General features: G+C 36.8%; 1 protein-coding gene and 1 long non-coding RNA gene across 5 annotated transcripts; one reads left to right on the top strand and one right to left on the bottom strand.

Moving 5' to 3' along the window:
* Window positions 1–161: 161 nt before the first annotated feature.
* On the bottom strand, window positions 162–1,207 carry LOC116165650. 2 transcript variants are annotated; one of them, XR_004144183.1, is made up of 3 exons: window positions 1,123–1,207; window positions 491–1,005; window positions 162–376 (listed from the first exon to the last, which is right to left on the bottom strand). It is a non-coding gene; the product is annotated as an uncharacterized LOC116165650 (long non-coding RNA). The 2 variants fall into 2 exon arrangements; XR_004144182.1 differs by lacking the exon at window positions 1,123–1,207 and having other exon boundaries at window positions 491–1,107.
* Window positions 1,208–12,611: 11,404 nt separating this feature from the next.
* LOC116166098 (heart- and neural crest derivatives-expressed protein 2-like) lies at window positions 12,612–23,923 on the top strand. 3 transcript variants are annotated; one of them, XR_004144264.1, is made up of 6 exons: window positions 12,612–12,851; window positions 19,854–20,018; window positions 20,067–20,257; window positions 20,305–20,478; window positions 23,525–23,675; window positions 23,723–23,923. XR_004144264.1 is itself a non-coding variant. In XM_031480937.1 (5 exons), the coding sequence occupies exons 1-5, from the start codon at window positions 12,761–12,763 to the stop codon at window positions 23,618–23,620; spliced, it is 711 nt and encodes a 236-aa protein (XP_031336797.1). In that variant the 5' UTR covers window positions 12,612–12,760; the 3' UTR covers window positions 23,621–23,923. The 3 variants fall into 3 exon arrangements, 2 of the variants coding, with proteins under 2 accessions (XP_031336797.1, XP_031336796.1); XM_031480937.1 differs by having other exon boundaries at window positions 20,311–20,478; window positions 23,525–23,923; XM_031480936.1 differs by having other exon boundaries at window positions 23,525–23,923.
* Window positions 23,924–23,945: the final 22 nt, after the last annotated feature.

The raw sequence follows: 23,945 nt of genomic DNA, 5'->3' as shown, positions 1-23,945 counted from the left end.
AGATGTGAGATGATTAGAACTGTTTGTGTTCCATACAGTTGGAAATGTATTTTGGGTGTCAAATCGAATGACCCTTTAGGATCACGCCCCTCTGTCTCTGTCAAACGCTTGAACCTATTCGGTTCAAACTTTGCACAGTTGACCTATATGCCACATGTAGATAAATTCAAGGCTAATTTATTTAATATATTGTAATACACAGGGTAATTTATCAAGCGGTAGTCGGCGGTAGAAAACGGCGGTGAATGTAGGATGTAGAAAGCATACAGGGAACGAACCAGACGAAATCTCGGGTCTGGTCGTTTTCGGTAGCCTCGCAGGTAGTCTCAATCTATGATGTTAATTCCGGAAATTCCAGCCGGTTACTTCGGCAATCCTAAAACAAAGTATGGCTTACGGCCCTGGCGGTAATTTCCCTTAATTAATAACGGTTGGCTATTGAAGCGGCACAACGGTACAAAACTAAGTAAAACGGTACAGATTAACTTACGATAAAAGTCCAGAACATCTGGCAATCGATTCGTTATTTAAGCACGAGAATTTGACACCAAAATCTCGCCGCACGCCGCCAACTGATAACGAACAAAACAACCCTCCTCGGAACTTGTTCTATCTTTGCTTTTACTTATTATGGGGAACTAAAACGGCCTATAAACAATTAACTGCGCTGAAATCAAAAAATATTAATTGTCCTTCATCTTCTCCAGGACAAAACCCTTCGGTGGTTACAAAAATAATTCCAACATGAACGGTCGTAGACGGACTAATTAACTACGGTATCTCCTCGGTATCGCGGAAAATTCTCGAAATTACCGTAAAGCCCAAACCAATTGTTACTATACACGGTGGTCCTCGTAAACGGCAAACTCAGCTCAAAAATTCCGGGTGCTTCGTTACAAATGTCCCTTCGATCTCACACACGAGGACACTACTTACATTTCAAACTGACCCACTTTGTATCGAGCACAATTGATTACAATTATTGAATTATTGCCGATTCCATATCTGCAGAAAAACGTGTGTGCTAAAGTTAGGATGACATTTGAGTGAAGGTGCTGTCGGCTAGCGTAGATCTTGGAAGGATCGACACAATCCAATAAGGATCTGGAAAACTAACTATACCTGAATAGCCAGATGAGAAAGCGAAAAACGGTATACACAATGATAATAATTTATTTATTAGTCCGAATGATCGCTTATTGGATATAGGACTCGTCAATTACAATGTGTGGTAACAGTAATAACAAGATAAAATGTACCTATATCGTAAACTATTAAAATCTAACATCACATAAATACACAAAAATAAATATAATAACAATGAATATGTAAATAACCAACAAATGTACAGTAATAAAATATCACAGTCAAAGATCAAAGTTGTAAGTAGAATACAATACTATAATGACTAGAGCTAAGGAGAAAATGGAGTATTTAAATATTCATCTACACAATAAAAACAATGACTTAGTATATGTTTCCTTACACGATTTTTAAAACAATAAAATGTCGAGTCCCTGACATTACTAGGGAGAATATTATAAAGTTTCACTTGATAGTAATACTTTTTAGACTTGGAAAGCCTGAAGTAAGGGGTTCGCATATCGTTAGCCTTTCTAGTGTTGTATTTATGAGTGCTGCCATTTGTCAGTACCGAGGATTGCTTTTTGTGTAATTCTAGAAGTGCACAATAAATGAATATAGATGGAAGAGGCATGATTTGAAATTTACAAAAAATACTTTGACCGTGTTCTCTATAATGTTCATTGGCTAACATCTTGACGACTTTCTTTTGCATTGAAAACACTTTTTTTGCTTTAGAGGAATTACCCCATAGGTTAACACCATACATTAAATGAGAGTGAAATAGTGCAAAATAACATGCCTGAAGGGTGGTGGTGTTAATACATTTTTTTAAGTTCCTTAGAACAAACGTGGCCTTTGCTAATTTACTAACTAGGTAATCAATGTGATTGGTCCAATTTAAACGGTCGTCTACATAAATTCCTAGATCTTTAGCGCATTTTCCTGATGTAAACTTGGGGTTAGAAGAAAACGTAATTACTTGAGTTTTTTCTTTATTTAGTTTTAAATTATGGTGCGCAAACCAATCATGAGCAAGTTGCAACGAATTATGGCTCTTGGTGGTTAGTATCTTGTGGTCTTTATCAGTGACTATTAAAGATGTGTCGTCAGCATAAGCAATGCATTCGTTAGGTTGAATATATTCAAAAAAGTCATTTATATAAATGATGAAAAGTAGGGGCCCTAAAATTGAACCTTGCGGTACACCTTGTTGTGTGGTTAGCAATTTGGAATAGGTACCATTAGCCACAACACATTGCTTTCTGTCCTGAAGGTATGATGAGAAAAAAGTTTTTGCAAGGCCTCTTAATACCATACATTTCTAATTTATGAAGTAAAATATTGAAAGAAACACAGTCAAAAGCTTTGGACAAGTCGCATAATATTAAAGATTTTATTAAAGATGCATGTTCACCCTTTTCAAAAGAGTTAATTATAATAGATATGATTTTGGAAACTGCTTGAGTGGTAGAGCAGCTTTTACGGAAACCATATTGAGCGGGACTTAATAGTGTATGATTGATTGTTAAAGTAGAAGTTAAAGTGGAAGTTTGCACTTGCCAAAGAAACCAATAAAATCTATTTGCACGTCCCAATACAAAATTAAAATCGTACTTTCAACATTCCTCATTGATTATGTTGGCCTTCCTCCCTAATTATTAACCCGTAACCCCTCAACATAGTTTCTTGGCTGGTGACAACAATGCGTACACATCTTGCAAGTAGGTATACGCGGACTCATAACACAAAAATGCTAACTATGTAGTACGTGTATCGATTTGGTTTGGATGCCTTTCGTAACGTACTTCCGTAATATCGGAAACTACATTCCTCGGAAATTCGATGCAAGCGAACCACACGCTCATATATTATGTATTAAGATGCGCGTACACAGATCGGTATATTAAAATGTAAATCACAAGGCAATTTTGCTTGGTACACTTTCAATTTAAAAGTGTCATGGCTACATTTCCACAATGGACTTCGCTAGAAGTAAATACCCACCAGTGACGGTTCAAATTCATTAATTAAATTACAGTTGCTGATATTGAGTGATATTAAGATAATTTCCACTTCAGTAAGCTATAAAACAATCCCTAAATAGCAAATCGATAATGAAACACTTCATAACACCATTTATCCTTACGTGTTTTGAATAAAGCCACTTTAATTACTTAAATGAATACGAAACTTAATCTACTACCAAGTCCAATAATATTCGTCGTCCATAAATTGCTTAAGCACATTATACCTTGGCGTTTTCCTTCATACCATAGAAAATAAATTTTCAATACTTCCATTCTTATCGGAGTATAATTTACCTCATTTTTCTAGTTGTAAAGATGCTGTTTCATAAATTATACCGTGCCGGGTAATCAGGTAGTCACGCAGAAGTCGCCGAGATGTGCTTTCATTATAATAGCGTGCAACAAATACGTTATATCTAGCAATATTTTAACAATGAATATTTTAAATCGCTACAACGATAAATTTATCTAAGTTACGAAGACAATTATTTTTTTACAATACTTCATTTGCCTCAGAAACTCGGGATTTATTTTATCAGTTGCCCTATCAATGTAAATTGGCAACACTAATAACAAACGAATACTTTGTCATGCATTATATACGAAAATAATTTGAAGAGTTCAGACACACGGATATAGGAGGAATGCATTTTTTCCTTTTGATATAAGTAGTAATTGTTTACCGTTTATATTAATTTGTTTAAAATGTTTAGCTAGTAAAGGTAGTTAAAAGGTTATTCTTTAATAATAGAGAGAACGAGTTAATAATAGCTGTTATACTAAACAGGCTTTTATTAATTCATTAACATCGAATTATCTCTTAGTCTTGTAAAAAGCAAAGTTTTTGTAACTTTTATAATATAACTCTGTAGGATATTTTAATGTGTAGGAGTCGCTTTTCGTCGTATTTTCGATAATCAAGTATAAGAAAACCGACATCAACTTTCCTCCAAGACTGATAAAGTATACGTGCTGTTCGAACTTATGCCTGAAGTTAATTACAGAATATGTGTATCACAAAATTGTTTTCGAGGAATCCAAATTATTTTTTTGGTCCTGTTACTCAACTTGTAATAAATATGGTAGCAGATGGTAGATAAAAAACAGCAATAAGTCGTGAGTAAGTTTTCTATTGGCGATCGATTTCGACGATTATCATTGTCATCTTCAGACCATGCTACAAGTTATGTAGTGAATTTTTAGCGCATTTTTGCAAAAATTTTTTTTGTAAAAAGTAGCTTTTAATCTCACTTTGGCTGGCTGGCTGGCTGGCTGGCTGGCAGTAAATGCGCGCCCGTAGAAAAACGCTTGTAAAAAGACAAGGAGTGTACATGTAACTATCGGGGCCGTGTAATTAAGAACGTTAGGGATGGGGCTACAAGATTTGGAGTCGACGACATCTGGACGCCATCCCCGAGCGTATTATACTAACCTGGAGATTTTTCAGTTTTTATCTATCTTCTTCTACAGTTTTTCTCCGATTGTTTTCAAATTGGTGTCGTCGGGAAGATCTTGTCAACGCGCACAACTCCTGCGTGGCGGAATTTTGTTTTTGTTTCCTAGGGGCGAAATAAACCACCTTTTGCGCGGCGCGCTTCGAGGGGTAGTCGACTTTGGGCGCCCAAAAGTTTCTTACAGCGCGAATCGCGGTCTCTCTTTCTCGTGTCACTAATAGAAGGTCGAGCTATGTGAAGTACCCAAAAGTTGAATACGATTTTATGCCGGGATTTTAGCGAAATCTACCAAAATGGGAATTACGAATGAACGGGACGTCGGAACTGTGTATCGACAAAGGGAATGTGGTAACCCCCGACGAGATCTTACTGATGGTGGAGTCAAAACTTCAAACGCGAATTGCGAGTGCACGGTAAGTGAGAAAATGGTACCGACAAAGTGAACGTGGTAGCTTTCGGCAAGATCTTATTGATGGTGGAGTCAATATTGGCTAATAAAACACTGATCTGCCACACAAAAATGCGCTGAAGTCCCTTCGATCTCACACGAGGACTTTGATCATTTTTAGCGCATTTTTGCAAAAAATTTTTTTTGTAAAAAGTAGCTTTTAATCTCACTTTGGCTGGCTGGCTGGCTGGCTGGCTGGCTGGCTGGCTGGCAGCAAATGTGGGCGCGTAGAAGAACTCTTGTAGAAAGGCAACGGGTGTACGTGTATCTACAGGGCCGTGAAATTTGTCAACCTTAGGGACATGGCTACATGATGTGGGGTTGGCGACATCTGGGCGTCATCCTCGAGCGTAGTATACTAACGTGAAGGTTTTTCAGTTTTTTCCTATCTTCTACTACAGTTTTGGTCCGATTCTTTTGAAATTGGTGTCGTCGGAAAGATGTTGTAAACGCGCACAACTCCTGCGTGGCGGAATTTTGTTTTTTGTCATAGGGGCGAAATTAACGACCTTTTGCGAGGCGGCGCGCGCGTCTTCGAGAAGTAGTCAGGCGTGAATCTCGAATCGCTGTCTCTCTTTCTCGTGTCGCCAATAGAAGTGAATTGCGAGTGAACGGGACGTCGGAAGGGGGTACCGTCAAAGGAAATGTGGTAGCCCCCGACACGATCTTCCTGATGGTGGAGTCAAATCTTCAAACGCGAATTGCGAGTGAACGGGACGTCGGAAGGGGTACCGTCAAAGGGAATGTGGTAGCCCCGCGACACGATCTTCCTGATGGTGGAGTCAAATCTTCAAACGCGAATTGCGGGTGAACGGGACGTCGGAAGGGGGTACCGTCAAAGGAATGTGGTAGCCCCCGACACGATCTTCCTGATGGTGGAGTCAAATCTTCAAACGCGAATTGCTGGTGAACGGGACGTCGGAAGGAGGTACCGTCAAAGGGAATGTGGTAGCCCCCGACACGATCTTCCTGATGGTGGAGTCAAATCTTCAAACGCGAATTGCGGGTGAACGGGACGTCGGAAGTGGGTACCGTAAAAGGGAATGTGGTAGCCCGCGACACGATCTCACTGATGGTGGAGTCAAATCTTCAATCGCGAATTGCGGGTGAACGGGACGTCGGAAGGGGGTACCGTCAAAGGAAATGTGGTAGCCCCCGACACGATCTTCCTGATGGTGGAGTCAAATCTTCAAACGCGAATTGCGGGTGAACGGGACGTCGGAAGGGGGTACCGTCAAAGGAAATGTGGTAGCCCCCGACACGATCTTCCTGATGGTGGAGTCAAATCTTCAAACGCGAATTGCGGGTGAACCGAACGTCGGAAGTGGGTACCGTCAAAGGGAATGTGGTAGCCCCCGACACGATCTTCCTGATGGTGGAGTCAAATCTTTAAAAGCGAATTGCGGGTGCACGAGGAAAGTGGGAAGCGGTTAGTGAATGTAGTAGCCTTCGACAAGATCTGTTATTGATGGTTGAATCGAAAGTGGCTAATAGAATACTGATCTGCCACACAAAAATGCGCTGAAGTCCCTTCGATCTCAAACGAGGACTTTGATAATTTTTTATGATTTTAATCGCAATCGAAATTAGAATACGAATATTTTCCAGAAGATGTCAACGAACCCGGAGTCATTTTTTCCAAGTTACTCAAAATACTGTCCACAAAAACCCTGATATTTTGTGGTCGTCTAATCAAAATTACCTGGATTAAAATTTTCATTATTGGAGTTGAAGAACGTACATTTATATTTACATTTAGTGAGTTATGACATCTTCTGGAGTATTTTGATTGCACATCTTATATCACTTTTGCTGTAACTCATTTGGACAGAGAAGCAGTGTTTTTCTTAACATTTTAAGGTATTGACAATTCCACAGTGAGTGACGATACATTATTTTTAACAATCTAACTGAGGCATCTATTTGAATTCTGAAAGCGGCGTATGCGAAAGTCCTTGTCATTGTTTAGAATTCAATCATCTATTGAACGAGAGACTTTGTACGCTGCAGTGGGTTGAGCGCCTTTCGGGAACTTTTGCTATCGATCCTCAATAGATTTGATATGGGAAAGGTGATACTTGCGTAGGAGAACAGGTAAAATGATTTATGGATTTGCGTGCTGAGTTCCAGGGCCTTTTCATAAGATTTATGACATATTGGACATTTAACTAAATCTTGTTTTTGGTTGTTGGGTTGGGCTGAGAAAGTTTGGATGCAAAACCATGGATTGGAGTCTGTTCCTAAGCGGGTGATGACAGTTACATAGGATCCGTAGTTCAGTTTCGTCATTGAATCAGTAATTATACTATTCAATGGTATCGTCCAAGTCGGCATTTCTACAAGAGCAGGATTCGACGTCAATACTTTGCGATATTAATGGCTGACAATATATTATTTCTAATCTTGGGTAATTGTTAGAGTTCTAAAACCAAACCTAACGTACTTAAAGTGTAAAAATTGTGAAAAAATTATAGATCCAAAATTGTCACTTTAATTTAATAGGTATATCTTTCCACCAACAATAAATATTACATTATTTATTGTCGCTCATACACTTTTGTTGTATTCAGAAAATTATGAATGATGCAAGATATTTTTGTCTAGAAGTGAATGAGATAAACAAACGGGGCAGGCAGGTATTTATTTTTGGTTTTATTATATACTAGATACCGTACTAGTTATAAACACAGACTTTACTACCTATATACAAAATTACACTTTCATCTTTTCTTCGGATCTTCTATTTAATTAAATAATGTCAAGTTAAAAGGAATGAGAAGCTTTAGTTCTTTATCATGTTATTACACTATATAGACATACTTTTAAATAAATTATTAGGAGCCGCTTTAGTTTTTAACCAAATTATCTTCGCATCTTGAATAATGAATTGCTTTACAGGCTTAAATTGACTAACATATGCGGCGTGATTAAGTGATGTAGTGAAGAAAAAGAAAGAGCTTTTAACGTATATAACTTTTTCAGTGATAGAATAATTTTTATCTATATGCTCTTGAGTGTATGTGTGCTTGTGAGAACGGTTTTGGTGCCATGTGTTGTACCTATACGTGCGGCGCCAACCTTGTCTGACCATCACGTCACCCTGCAAATAAATTTAACATTTACTTTGTTCAATTTGTGTTTTTGTCAAATTTTTCCGCCTTCTTATGTTATTTATGTGTATTATATCTTACAAGGCGTGACTCTTTATTGACGAATGCAACTTAAGTACACTTTTTTACACTAAATGTTTTCAATCAAGTACACAAAGGGTTTTTGAAATCGAGATCTGATTTTTCTATGTCGAAAGCCTGAGAAGTCCGATAATTGCTGTCAGTCTAAGGCATATAAAGAGCTAGATTAATTAATCCATTGTAAAAGGCAATAATTTATTAACCCTCCTTTAATATTTTCATTGGTACTTTCGAAGCAACTTATATTCAATAACTTTGGAGATTATAGACTAATGATAATTGATGCTTCAATTAGCATTTCACATGTTTTACATCAATTATTCTTAGCAAATATCTACCCATAGCCTTCTCACATTTTCTCAAGAGAGTAACTCTAAGACGGAACCATTTTAGCATTAACGGTTTAGAAATAATTGCATACTGAAATGTCTAAGTACTTATACAAATTATACAATTAGCATTGCTTGCTAGTAAACAATGAAATCGTGTTTCAAGCGCTTATACATCATTCTTCTTTTCATTGAATATTCATTTAATCTTGTTATCTCCTCTGTAAACATGCTAATCAGCGAAGAAGAATTGGGAGGGAGGTATGGGAAAGTCTTCTTTTCGACTTTACAAACATTTCTTCAAAATTCTTAATTTATAAATAACTGCCCGAAAAGCTGGATAGAACCATTCTTTTACGTTTTATGGGTGCCAAAAAAATAATACAGAAGAAGCGCGTAGTTTTCAGCTACGGAGCGCAGAATTACATGCTTTACATTGCTATTTTTTCCCTGCAATTAGTTCTATCGAACACCGACCAATTTGTAAATCTTGTATACCTATGTCAAAAAAATTCACAGATTTCACAATCCTTGCAACCATCGGAGAAATTGGAAATGATAACCGTATAACCTATAAAGCCAAAAATAACCCTTATTCACACGGAATAACGTAAACTTTCTGAATAATAAGTGGCGTAACTAACATGCTTGTAATACTATCACGGGCGATATGCGAGAATTTTAAATTCGAATTAACAAAACCCCTGCACACTGTTAAGTAAGTACCGTATCGACAGTATCCGCGACTTTTCCTGAATCTACCGATTGCAGTCGAGTACGATACAATCAACACTAGACGCGACACCACTTGTCTTCTTTTCTACTCGGCAAACCTGGTAAATTCGTAGTCGTACCCATACAAGACATAAGCATTTCCAATGCTAAAAGGCATGACCTAGCGATAAGGGGTCTTGCGGAGATTGTACGTGTAGGGATGGAATAGCTACGTTGCACCCTCATATTACGACCGGTAGGAGAAAAACGTAGTCTATCATTATCAAAAGCTTAGAAAAATGATATCGCCCCGGATTTGCCTTTGAGTATTATACAAACACTAAGACTACGATCAGGTTTGTTCTACAAGAATCATGCTCTACTTTTTTCAAGGTAGATTACATTCTTGGGTTTGCTATTTGAAGACCAACTAAAATGAAACCAATCATAGGTCGATGGTGTGGTTGCTCCACCACCTCGGGCTTTCTGGATCGTTTTGCGAACGTGTCTTAAAACGCATTAATACAGCATTATTTTTTTTATTACTGTATGTTACATTATACAATCGATACATTTTTAGCGCATTTCCATAAAAATAAAATAAAAATTGTGGCCACTTTGTCCGTCCGTCCATTCATTGGGACGCTACTAGTTATATCTCTAGAGCTATTGTTTTACGTTTTTCTCTATTTGGTTCGTTCGTAAGGTTACTACTGTAGCTGGGTAAGCTACAATGAAGTGCGAGTAGATAATAAGGGATCGTTAAACTTTTAAGGTTGGAAATAATTTAGTGTTAGTGATCGTGATTTTATTAGAATAATAATTTTTTTAATTTAATAATACGTTGGATTGGGGTTGTATGGAAGAACAGGGTCTTTCGGCACTGAATGCAGTCCCTTCCCCTGTACGTGTTATTTGTAGAGTTTTGATTTTTTTGGGCCATAAATTATATATTATTATTATTGCTGTTTATTTCGTTGGGCAGGATGAAATTTTTGGACAAGAACGGTCTCCTTTTTATGTAATTAACTTGGTCTATGTGACGGTATGGAGAATATTGTCATACGAGAAAGCGGTCAAGGTTGTTTTTGTTTACATTTTATTTAACGTAGAATTTCTGGGACTTTTGTTTGGCTTTATCTAATATGAATTGTAAATGCTTAATTTAATTGACAGGATTTATCGCCTTTTCTGTGTAGATAAGAGAGATGAAATTTTATTTCTTCCTAGAATTTAAGTCTCTTAATGTCTGATAACAAATTGATTTATAAAAATTATTATTATTATTCTACTACCTCTATTTTTTGGTCTAATAACGTACGTGTGAAGGGATAGTCTTTGTTGTCAACTATGTATGATTGGTTGTTATAATTTTGATTTTCGGAAGAAGGGTTTTCGCCTTAAATATCACGTGAAGAAGGAAAGCGTCGCTTTTTGCCAAAGTTTACGCAGTATTATTTGTTGAAGTTTTGAAATCGGCTTTACGCCACGTTTAGGGCCAAAGTGCGGCCAATTTAATTCAGCTCTTTGCTACGTCAACACTGAGTTACGTTTTGTAGAAGAATTTACCCGCTTTTTGCGATTTTTTTTTACCTTTTGGTACATTAATTACTAGATAATAGTACCTATTACAGTTTTAAGCTTAGGTCCATTTTAATTATTCAAAATTTAAGTAAATAATAAGTAAAGAGAAAGAGCTAGCTAGGTTCTTGTTTTGGTGTTTTGTGTACGGTCTTTCTGGCCTACGGACCAGTGGACTCAGCATTATATATAAGTATTATTATCCTCCCTACAACCCCCAGTGACTAAGTACTACTTGTTCGCTAACTCGAAACACTTGGTGGAATGGAAGTTCTGAAGCGACGAAGGGCTGAAGGCAGTTATCGATTCCTTTCTGTGCAAGTCGGTGGGAGAGTGCTATATAAAAACGCAAACAAAAGTGCAATGATCGTGATTGGAAGTACGTTAAAAAAATAGCTAAAAGTCAAAGATTTGGTCGAAATAAAATAATGTGTACTGTATAAAAAGCATTGACGGACGTATGTATTCTTGAGAAAACTAGATTGGGAACGGGCGTTCTCACGCGTTCCCGGCTCACTACCCCACCACTGGATGGTGTCATTGAATTTGAGTGGAGATGTGCTAAATATTTATATAGACCTCAAACCTTCAAAAATGCGCAAAAATCGAGTGAGGACGTAATATTGGCTACTGAGCCCCACCAACACGACAAGGTGTAACTCTTGGGGGGAGTTTATATTAAAACCTATAGACTTATTCCTATTCTTTTCTCATTTTTACGGCAACTCCTGCCCATTTTACTTCTCCTCCTGACCTAACGTCTAAATATTTATAATCTTTCATTCCACATTCATTGTTATTTTCATGGTCCCTTGGTTGGCTCTGTTCATACTTATGGCCGGACCAGAGCCACCAAAGTGACCATGGAAATAACAATGAATGTATAATTAAATATTATAATGGTTCAGCTAAAACGAGTAGGAGTTGCTGTAAAAGTGAGAACTTGATAATAGGAGTAAGTTATAAATGAGGGGAACCAATTAGGCAGACGGAGAATATAGTTAAATTTCAGAACATTTTTGAGTCAGAGAATCTGGGGCGAATTTTTGAACCAAAATGTCCAAACTGTTCATTGATATAAAATGTAAGTGAGTTACTTCGAACCACATATGTAGGTATGACACACCTCAAAGGAATGCAAGTGCACTTAGTAGATGGGTCAAACGAATCTTACTTTTTGTGCTCCTAATAATCAATTTCTAACAATCTAAATAAGTCAAAATTGGAATATACGAACTCGCAATTTTTGTTAGCGTTTCAATTGAGGAAGTCCAAGCAACAGCAATGAAATGCGACAATGGGTTCAGTTAGACGAGTAAGAATCTCGTCCCATTGTTTAGAATAAAGCCAAAAATTAGGTAGGGTGGTATTTATCCACGGGAAACGCCATCATAATTAACGGTAAGAGACGTTTACTATTATATTACTAATATTACTTTATTGGGGTAAAATCTATTTTAAGAGTGCACGAAGTAGGAATGACAGTGTTTCTACTTAAAACATTAGAAATCAACCCCCATTATACATCACTGACAATTAGCGATGAAAGTAATTTATGTATAAAAGGTTCGTAAAAGTCAATTTCGGACATTTTTAAGTTTATTACATACTTTAAAAAGAAGGAAAAAGGACGGCAAGTTATCTCAATATTGATTTTTACAGTTTTTTTTCGCCAATTATGTATATATAGAGTAGGAGGATCCTATTAAGGTTCCACCCTGGACTCTGGAATGGAGGATCTCAACATGCTTGAAGTAACTCTCCGCCTCTAATATCTTCATTCAACGAGCCGTCCGAGCCAGCTCTGTATTCAGAGAAACATCCCCTTAATACGCAAGCTTTAATTTAAAATCGCGAGTGCATGTGTAAAAAGTTACCTATCCTGAGTAAAATTCTGTGAGTGAGTGTTGCAAAATTTTAAAGGAGAATTATGTCATTTCGCCAAAACAACAATCAGGATGTTTATCAATATCCTTACAATAATTCGCATTCGCCCTATGGTCATCATGCATATATATCGGGTAAGTTCTCGGGAGTTTTCTCTTCAACGGTACTCGTGTAAATAATTTTGAATTGAATGGCGGTGCATGCGGAACGTCAAGTGTTCATAGGTAAAGGCAAAAAAACAATTAGGAATCAATAGGTTCTTTAATAAATTTAGAAACCGTCGCAAACCGCAAATCATAAGAACAAACTGCTTCAAAAATAAATCAAACCTACCCTCTTTCAACTTTTTTATCTAAGATTTACCACAACAGAAAATCAGCCTTGTTTGAGTACTGGGAAAACAGTATTTTAGCAATTCCGTATAAGCATTGTTTTGACATAACACTACTTTTAATTGAGTAAATCCTACATGGGCGATGAACTTTATTATTATTACAAGGTGTTTCTATATGAACACCAAAAGACTGTACTAAATCTAAAGCTTTGTACATATCTTCAAGATGGGGTCTTGGGGGTTGCCTTGAAAGAAAAACGTTTTAGAACAAAATGTTTATTTCTTTTCGAAATATTCACCTTTTAAGTATTATACGAGTATTTCAGCAATGAGTGGAAACCATTTTCCTCTAAAGTTGTTCTCAGAATTATTCATAAACTTCAACGGCTGCTTTATTTGAAGAACATCGCCGTTAAGCATTTTTGGAAACAAGAAACTCGAGACACGATAGGGCTGGTGAATACAAATCATGAATTATTGCTTTTGACGAACAAACGGTTGTATATGATTGAGTTCTTCAATTCTCCAAAGGAATGGTTGCATCATGTCCAGTACAATTGAATAAACACGCGATTACTCTATCGAATGAATCACTTTTGTAAGATTGGGTTTATTTTGGACTACCGAAACAGTGCTTCATCCCGGTTCTTACGGGTTTCTTCAATAGTGCCAGACTTCTGCGAGGTCCAGGTGCTGAGATCTCAAACTCTCAGATAGACGGAAGGAATTCACGAAGGTTATTAATTTAATTCACTCAAACTGTTTCTAATTGGGCCCTTTTTGGAAGAATTAAGTAATTTGCAGCCTCTTATTCAATTAATATTTCGCGGCTTAAGTAGCAACCCTACATGAAAGGGCTACGATTGGCTTAGGGCTTTTTTATACTTCACAGATGGAAAAATATTGCTAGGAATTAATTTAATACATTTTTTTTATATCAACCTCCCACCGTATGTTTTACAGGCATTTAATTTCCAGGCCAAAGCTCTGAGATTTGCGAGATCAATCTACTTGAAACACGTTTTCAACTTGTCTTTTATTTCTCGTAACTCGATCCGAGGCTATATCCGTAGAAAAATCTTTCTTTTACGCCAATTTTTGAATAATACATCGTTTTAGCGACAGGTGATTAAGGCCTTATGACTGTAATAACGCGTTCGAAAATGATTTATCTCCCTAAAGTGACGTAATTTTGAGTAATTTTCGAAACTAGATCATTGCTGTTCATAAAAGTCATTTTTGGACGAAAACGGCTTCTGATCGGTTCACGATAAATAAACAAGTTTAAGTCATTATAGGAAACATAAATGACGAGAGCGTATTTTCCCCCTAATAATATTAATGCTAGGACCGGGAAAAAACACCGGTAAGCACGAGAATCTTACCCCATTCTCTTTCAAATGAGCCGCCTATCGTCGAAGTCTATACTTACAGTTTAATGAAAAATAGTGAAGCGTATATAAATACAAACAATTTTGAAATGGGCATTAGTTTTAGTGTCATTCATGGTGCGTACATATGATATTTCGTTTAATTGCTTTCATAAATAAGAAAGTTGGCATTGCCCATCCGCAAAACATTTTGAAAACGTCCTTAATTTTACTTATAGTTGTAATGTTTACATATAAAGTTTCATTTAAATATCTTCATAAATAAAAAAGTTAGCATTGCACATGCGTTAATCCAAATTTTTGACACTGCGCATGCGCAAAACCAAAAAATATCGGTATGCACGGAATCGTTGGACCAAGCCCTTTCAAATGAGCCCCATATCGCTCAAATCGGTTCAGTGGTGTAGAAGGAGTACGTGTGACGGACGGACGACAGAGTGCAGCCAATAGCGATTTTTCACTTTGAGGAAAATAGGCTAAAAATGAACAGAAAAACACTGCGCATCGTGTACTAGGTGCAGTAGTAGAATAGGTAACTGCTTTAGTGCAATACAGTTTAAAACTTTCGATGGTAACGTAAAGACTGGCTTCCATTTTGGGCCCACTTCAGCAAAGTACATGACGATCCTAGTATAGACTAAAATGATAAAGTTGAGTATTTGCTACGGGCTGTACAGAACAGTAGGGCCGAGCAACTTGTGGAAAGTTTCCCTACTAGTGACCAAGTCTCGTCTCGTCTCGAATTTTCGAGACATGAGTCTCGGCTAGAGTCTCGATGAGACTCGTTTGGTCTCGAAGTTTTTTTTTGTATTTATTTGTACGGGTTTTTCTAAATTTGTATCACGAAAATCCATTCAAGTAACGCGAATTCCAATTGTTTACATAAACATACACATTTACATCGGCCCCATACCATAACGGTAACTTTTCGTAAAGCCAGGAAACCTTCGACCGCATCTTATTTTATTGGCGTTGATTATTAAAGCTGTGCCCCAGGGCTGTACCCTCATCAATAGAAGTATACCTGCAATGGTAATTGTCTATGCTGGATAAACAAGAATTGGTTTTAATAAGTTCTCGCGGATTCTTTTATATTAAAAGCACTTATGCTCTTATTGTGGTTTCACAAATTTATGACAGTAAATCCATTCGTTTGTACGTATACACAATTACATATTTACCGCGTAGTTGGGTTGGGACCATAAGAGTAAGATTTTATACAAAGTAACTTGGTCATATTGTGTTTAAGCAAACACTACCCTCTCAGTCTTTGGTTTAAGTGCCTATTTAAGTAACAAAGAATTCAGTTAGTCTTTTATCTGCAGAGATGAGAATGATAAAAAAATCCTTAAAAGACGCGTAAGTATATAATAAAGAAATTATGTTTCGTGATTAGTGTCCTGCCTTCTTGGTGCTTTTATATGATCTACAAGTCTACACCGTTTTTGGATAGTATGTCGAGATCAAGCGAGACCAGACGAGACGAGACGAGACGAGACTGAAACAGGCCGAGACGAGACTTTGCTTGGTCTCGTCTCGCGGCAACACTATTCCCTACCGTTGGAAAAAATTTATTTTATTTAATTTATTTATTTGCCTTTATTTTTGAGTGGGATGGGTTTCAGCCAAGGCTGCTCGATCAACCCAACCCACTAGACATTTATAACTATCTATGCCCGCACCCGGATTCGAACCAGGAACCCTTAGCATCACAGTCCAGTTTCAACTGAACTGCGCCACACGGGCCGGCTTATCAACAAATTGTTGAATGTTTAAAAACGCGCTTTGGTAGAGAGAACTTGCAAATTTAAATATATGTACGGAATTTTTTCAAGTTGATTAATGATTATAAATAATGTCATATCTATGCGTGTATGAAAAAATATTTGTAGAGAATGCACATTAAAACCTTTTCTTACAAAAATTGCTGCACCATCACCACGACTCAGTTCCTGCAAAAAGTATAAGAATGCTAGTCTACGGTTATCGAGAACAAAAGATGCTACTTCTTCTTCGGAGTACCAGTGTTCACATAAGCACACTCTATTTTCATGCCTATACTTTCTGTCAGGAATTAGGAAATTTTAGTTTCCATGACAGAGGGCAGAGCAGAGTGCGTTTCCTGCCGCTTGTCACTTTACTGGCCGCATCTGTCACTTTACCGGCCGCATTTATGACACTGCCAAATGTCTATAATGACTCCTGTCATCACTGACAGATTGACATCAATCAAAAGTTCTATATGAAAATTGAAATTTTATATTATTTATAAAATACGGTTTCGGGTAGAATTTAATACAAAACTCGTCAGTAAACATCGACATACCTGACTCGGACTCGGACTCGGAAATTAAATATTTCTTCGCCAGTAATGTGTCACTTTCCTGACTTTTATGTAAATAACTACTATTATTGGATCGTCCACATTCGCCGTATTTACCACATGTATCGCCCACTTCCCATAATTCCTCATATAGCGATTTTTCAGGTGTAACAGCGGTAGTCAGGGAAGCGACGCACGAAAGAAACGTTTCTTCATGATAAGGGACTTTCATTATAGATTTGGTTATGCTTGGATATTCAAGTTTGAACAATTAATATAGTAGCAGTGATTCATAAATGAGTTGGTAATCCTAATTATTTCCTCAAGCAATCGAATTTTGCCTCATCTTATTTAAGTTAAGTTTCATATTGTCATTTCTGTTATACGTGAAGATTTATCTTTAGCGACCAACGAAAAAAGGTTTCAAATTAATTTTTAATTTAAATATGTTTAAAAAGGTAAGATTCACCTTTAATACTTTAAATTCCCCTCAAATGAGTTCGCTTTAAGCCTCCTTGAACTTCTTCAGCTTCCATCTTTTTCACGTATTCTTCAATTCTCCACCGAGTTCTCCTCAAACTTTCCCCAGTTTTTATCAAATCAGCTCTGCCAAAGATTTGAACCGAAATGACGTATCATGTTTACATTTATTAAAGCTACATGTTTTATTAGTGTTTAAGATTTGTCTGACATTTATAGCAACTATAAAACGGTACCTATTCATATTCGACTTTAAACATAAAATGCTTCGCTTGTGTAGTCTGTTGCTTAAAGTGAAGGGTTACGCTAAAGATTTTTAATTTGTAGATTGGTACAAACAGGCATTATTGGGTTTGACAAATGAACAGATTGTTTATTAGTTATTTCGCATCAATAAGCACTTAGTGGTTGCTGTGATCAGCTTAGGTCCAAAACTCTCACCACACCTATTTCCTTGCGAAGAGAGCCAAGATCATACTAAAGGCCACCGTAATTAAAAAATCAATACAAATACCACGATTACCGGAATAGATGACGAAGTGAACATGGACCTTTGAATCAGTCGTAGAGGTCTAGGTAAACGCAGACACAGGTTTCAAACTAAACACCTACAACTATATTATTCCCCACACATAAAATTATAAGACGAAGCAAATTTTACTGAGGTGTTAGTTGGTGTTGAGCGGTAACTGTTGAAATAGAAACCAGAAATATTGATTTAGTCATTAATGCACTACCAACACTAAAGGCATTTTCTAGCAAAAGGCTTCCATGTATAACTGGGAGAGTTGCTTGAACCAGGATTTTTCGTTGAATGATAAACTCTTTGCAGTTCGAGACTAGGTTTTCCAATAGATGAAGATATTCCCTGGTCATTGAAGACATCCAAGCGGACTTGTGTTGGTAGACTTTATCAATTTAATTTCAGGCGCAACTGATTCAAATTGCTGTAAAATTTGTGCGATGGAGATACAATCATCTTCAGCACAAAAGAAAGACAATTCACGTTAGCTAAAATTGAGTTACAAACCAAATTCTATAGATTTCTTAATAATGGACGACTTCGTCATCACCAGCCAAAGCACCATTATCCAAGAACCATATATTAAGTTCCGAGAGTAACGTTGTTATCATATCCTAAATTACCATGCAAAATAGCGAGGGACGCAGAGGATCGCCTAGTTGAACACTTCTGACTTCCTCGGACCCATAATAAAGATTCAAAAAGTGGTAATATAATGGTAAAATTTCTAAAACTTATCGTATCATTTCCGATCAACCATATTAAAAGCATTCATCAAGTCAGGGCTACTCCACCAACCCTAACCAACTACGAAATTCGAATTGGTAATTCGGTATTATTCTTTTTCATCGAGTCTCAATCGTATTTTTTCGATTAGCATCGAGATCACCGGAAGAGTCAACGATACTGGTATGTGTGACTTGATGTTCCTTGGGTGTTTCCCGGATTTTGGCAACATTATGACTTTCGACACCTTCCAATTGCCGGGAAAGTGCCGCGTTGTTTTAGTACGTCACCTGTGATAAGGTCGTAGCCAGGATTAAGATTGTTGCGCTCTGGCTAGTTCGGCTGGTGATACTGGTTCAATGGATCGTTGGTCAAGGTTAATTGTCGTGTGCATTTCAGGCTCTGACCCATCATGCAGTTTCTTAGTTCCACTGGGTAATTTGTCGTCTCCGTGATTATATTAGCCGAAGGTTTGGAATTGGTAACAAGTTGTTCCAAATCCAAAGCTAAAGTGTACTTCAACCTACCTGTCACTTAAGATATAATAATCTTCTCTGTTGAGCTCAGTGATTTATTCTCCAATTGCACTCGGAACGCTGCCTATCATGTCTAAATGTCTTTCCCTGAGACCTCGCACGAATTCCTGAAGCGATTGGTAGACACTACACGTGACGCTTAAGTCTAGTAACTGTATTCTGAAGTATTTGGGTGTTTTTGTCAAAACTTTGTATTTTCTTAAAATTGTCTTGAAAACATTCAATAATTATGTTTTGAGTCACAACGTTTTACTAAAGCCATGATGACGCATTCATACAGACGTATATTTTGGATGAACATGAACATTTTGATTTTAGAAACCTGCTGTTGGATCCAAATTCATTGATTGGCGAGTGCTTGTAGCCTATTATACATAACTGAACTAAAGACTGCGTTCCAAAATGTTACCATTTCCAATTTAATTTTAGTAGCTATTGCTGAACGGTTATAAAATGTTTAAGCAGTTTCTACACAGATAAACATTTTTTAAGTCGTATCATATGTAAGTGTAATGTTAAGTTCAATGGATCAAATGAAAATACTTGTGTAAAATGACACTATAAATAAACGACTTTCAAATGTAAACTAACATTAACTAAAATATAGTCTTTAAATACATATTTATTCAATTTTGACGTTTTAACCATGTGCCCAATATTAACTCTCGAGGGTAGATATACCAAGTATTAACTTTCTCAAAAATAAATACGATAGACAGCTAGTGAAGTTGCCCTACCGAGCTCGCTGGTGAATTCCACTTGATTGTATCCCTGTCCGTTATTTTGTATGAAACTTTTTTTCTTAAATCTTGAAATCTCGTAGATGGTAATGGACTGTGCGGAGGAGACGAGTCAAGTTATTGGACAAGTAATAGTCCTCGTTCTGATACTCCATCGCCAAGTCTTATTGTTGGAAGGAATCCATTCAACACATATGCCAGCATTAGTTTTAGCTCTGGAGACGTTTGCCAATCGGCGTACCGTTCTGGTTTACATCATGGCCATTTTGTATAGTATTTTACAATAATTGTTTTAGGATGTAACATAAATTCTTCACGTTCCGAAGATTCGGTACGGCAAATAACCACGGTGCCGTATGTTCGTGTTGTCAAAAGACGGACGACGGCAAATAAGAAAGAGCGACGAAGAACGCAGTCAATTAATAATGCATATGCAGATTTACGGGATTGTATACCAAACGTTCCCGCCGATACAAAATTATCAAAAGTAAGACTAGGTGATTTTTTAAAATTGGTTTGCAGGGTTACTTTTAGATTAAGACGTTGCGACTGGCCACATCCTATATAGCATACCTAACGGCGGTGTTAGAAAATGACGAACCCGCTGGTGGATTTAAGGTGGAATTAAATACGAGCCACAAAAGATCATCTTGTAACACAGTACAGCCCGCCGATTGTTCTCGAGTGATCTCAGAATGTGATATTTCGGTAAGTGCCTTTTTCCGCCACTCGATTATAATTACATTATGCTGAATGCTTCACGTGCCACCCTTCTTGTTATAATCATTTATGGAATTAAGTTATCTGTTTAGGGTTTGAAAATTACTTTTAGGGTGAAGGGTGGTGATTGTAACCGTCAAGTGAAATGCACGTGCCTAATATTGCTCTATTTATAGGAGGTGGATCATAATTATCCATTAAATGGGAGAAACATTATGCTTAATGCAGTTAGTTAGGGTAAACTATTCAATTATAGAGATTGATAAGTTAGGTACGTCATGAGCATAAATTTTAATTTTGGCATACTCCAGACGATATTCTAACAGACCAAATCCATCAATTCGGCGTTTAAGAGATTAGACATTGAGAGTTATTCTAGGATTAGGAATAAGATCAATACCAATAACTTTAAACGAAGAAACTCATTGTGGTTAAGAATCATGTCTTTGCGCTAAGTAAAGGGTGTATTTTTTATAAATCACAAGCTAGGGCTCAAAAACTTTTGAATAAACATGTAAAAAAAACACCTCTCTACACAGACAGATTTTGCAGATATATAGACTAAAGGGTCGAATCAACCTTCCCAATATAATGGTAAAGTTAGCTATGATTACGAAAAGTGAAGATAGGCCAATTATTTTTTTAATTTTTGAGTAGGGTAAAAGGGTAAGAGCTACAGTAGCCAATTTTTATCACTTCTGCCAGAGTTCCGCAGGCTACATTATTTATTTTTAGGTCAATTTAAAACAAGCCGACTTCCTATGAATGTTAGAGCCCAGACTATTATTTTGTGGTAGTGTGTCTCGTGTACCTCTTAATATACTGATAGTAGCGTAATTTTTAGTGCACTTTAACTTTCAAAAAATAAAAAGTGCACTTTTGCGCTCCTTTTATATCTGTCTGTCTGGCTGTTACAGTCTTGTACACTTGGTATGGGTGTCATTCGATCAGAAATTAAAAATTATTTCATGTTTGCCCATAAGAGCTATTAAAATCGACAAAACAAATTTCCAAGTGCACTCTTCTCCTCTTGCTCACAAGCGCTTTAATGAATTTTTTTACTTTTGACAGGTTTTCAAGCAATAATCTTTTAGAAAAGTGCTTTTCCGTTGATGAAAGACAAGTCAGCTACTACTTATTCATTAAGGCTCGAATGTCGGACCACTGATATCACTCACAAAGTTGGATTTCCTCCATTTGCGACTATAGGTCACTATTTGAGTAACATTACACCAAAAAGCATACTGAACTACTAAACGAGTAGGTTCAGCGGTTTCTCAGCCTGATCCTTTTTCTACTGTTGACCTTGTCAATGGAAGCTTTTTGGACTTAAATAAAGAAGATAATGCAGCAAGTGGCGAAATTTGTTGCACTTTCAACAAAACGATGTCGGCTTCCTCCACTTAAATAAAAAAAAAGATTTCTTTCATGAATTTGTCAAGTTTTGTAAACGAGTAACTCTTAAGCTTTCTGAAGGTGATGTTCTCTGCTCCTCAGAAGTTATAGCTAAATATTGCCCCGAAATATGGGATGCGCTTGAATCTAAACACCAACCCATGAATGCACAGTGAGGCAAATTATCCTCCAATTCCTTGGCGACGTTCTTATTGATCTCCGTTTAACATCCTATATAACCACAAAGAAAGCTCTTTCCAGTTTCCTTAGAAGTTCTTGTGGAGGAATTGATTGTGTAAGACCAAGACACCTTTCACATTTAATAACATTGCTAATTCCGCTCCAACACCAACTGTGCAGATGCCGTTCTGGAAGGCAATTTACCGAGATCAATTCTGCCGATATTCTGTGGTGTTTCATTGACGTCCGATAGCATGTAGCAATACTCTCAGACGTATTGTTAGTAAAGTTGCTTGTGCTATAGTTCGTGATCAATCAAGTTCCAAGTTAAGATCGATACAACTAGGGTATAAGAGGAGGGGCAGTATTCAGCTCGAATTTTCTTGGACATTAACAATAATGCACATTTTGTTGTTAAATTTGATTTTGCTAACGCCTTCAATGCATTACGAAGGGATCACTTGCTGTCACCATTTATATGGCAAGCTTATAGATATTCTTCAAAGTTGGTATATGGTGAGAAGATCAATGTGGTGTACAACAGGAAGATCATTGCTATTCAGTTGGTCTATCATAGATTTCATACATTCTTAAAACTCAGACCTGAATCTACGGCATCTAAGTAATGGACGGAGCTGATTTTGCACATGTGTTGAATTCGGCCTCTGTTCGTTACTCTCCACTGTATGAGCACCTGTAGTTGTTACAATTTTTTGATTCTGTAATTGTGTGGAGAAGATAACTATGGTTAAGCAACTCTGCAATGTGATAAATGTAGAATGGGGTAGTTTCGCTTTCCATTATTTATCTATACCAAACAATTATGCAGCTTGTAATTACTTGATATCAAATCAACTCAAGTCAAGTATATTAACTACCCGACTTTCAAGTCAATGGCACTAAAGCGCTACCTTTTACGAAACACTAAAACTAAACGTTCGTGCCACGGCCAAATAAATTGTTCATCACTTCAAATTTCATGATTCTATTGCTTGAAAACCAACTTAAAATTACACTTATATATGTATGTTGCGTAAGGGCATGATACCCATTAATAAGTGAATCCCGGAATGGCCCGTCAAAAGAATTGTGACATTGCACCCTATCATTTGAAATTCACAAGTATTGGGAATAAAAATGCACGTAAACGCACCCAACCAAGTACCAAACTACATAAACATGTAGGTACCTATTTCTCCCTTAATGTTTAAATGTGTGGAACCTAGGAATTTAGATATTTTACTATTTCTCTTTGCCGTAAAACTTTAATCTAAACTCAGGAATAAACTAGTGCGCCCAAAATGAACATCCTGCCATATTTCACGTGGATTATTTACATTAAAATGCCAAAAAAGTTTAAACGATTGCCTACAGGATGAATTTTCATCAAATAATTATTTTTATCGCAAATTTTTGATTACGTAATTTGTTTATTTGTGTTTATATCTGTTTATTTTAGCAAGAAGAAATAGGAAACTGCAGAAGAGCAAAAGGACGTACAGGTTGGCCTCAACACGTGTGGGCTTTAGAATTGAAACAGGAACAAGCTCTTTAACGGGATGTAAATACTCTTTATAATCTGGAAGATGATCCTCGTAGGCGTTTCATTTGTTAGTGAAATTTCCTCTAAAAGTGTATATAATAAGTCTATTTTCAGTTTATGTTAAACATATGGCTCTTTAATGTATACAATTCACCTCACCTTTGGGTTTTGTATACATTTTAATGTACTAGTTTATTTGTTCGATAAGGTGTTATCCGTTGATATATATAAGTAACGTGATTTTCTTCCATACTTGTTTTTTTAATATATGAAAAAGTTACTTGGAATGTTATTTTTGTTTATAAGGTGTTTTTCATAAATACATGTATCTCGCTAC

This window comes from Photinus pyralis, unplaced genomic scaffold (genome assembly GCF_008802855.1).
Source record: "Photinus pyralis isolate 1611_PpyrPB1 unplaced genomic scaffold, Ppyr1.3 Ppyr1.4_LG3a, whole genome shotgun sequence".
In the NCBI taxonomy this organism is placed as follows: Eukaryota; Metazoa; Arthropoda; class Insecta; order Coleoptera; family Lampyridae; genus Photinus; species Photinus pyralis.
Note: the sequence above shows the minus strand (reverse complement) of the source record. Positions and strands in the feature narration are given on the sequence as shown.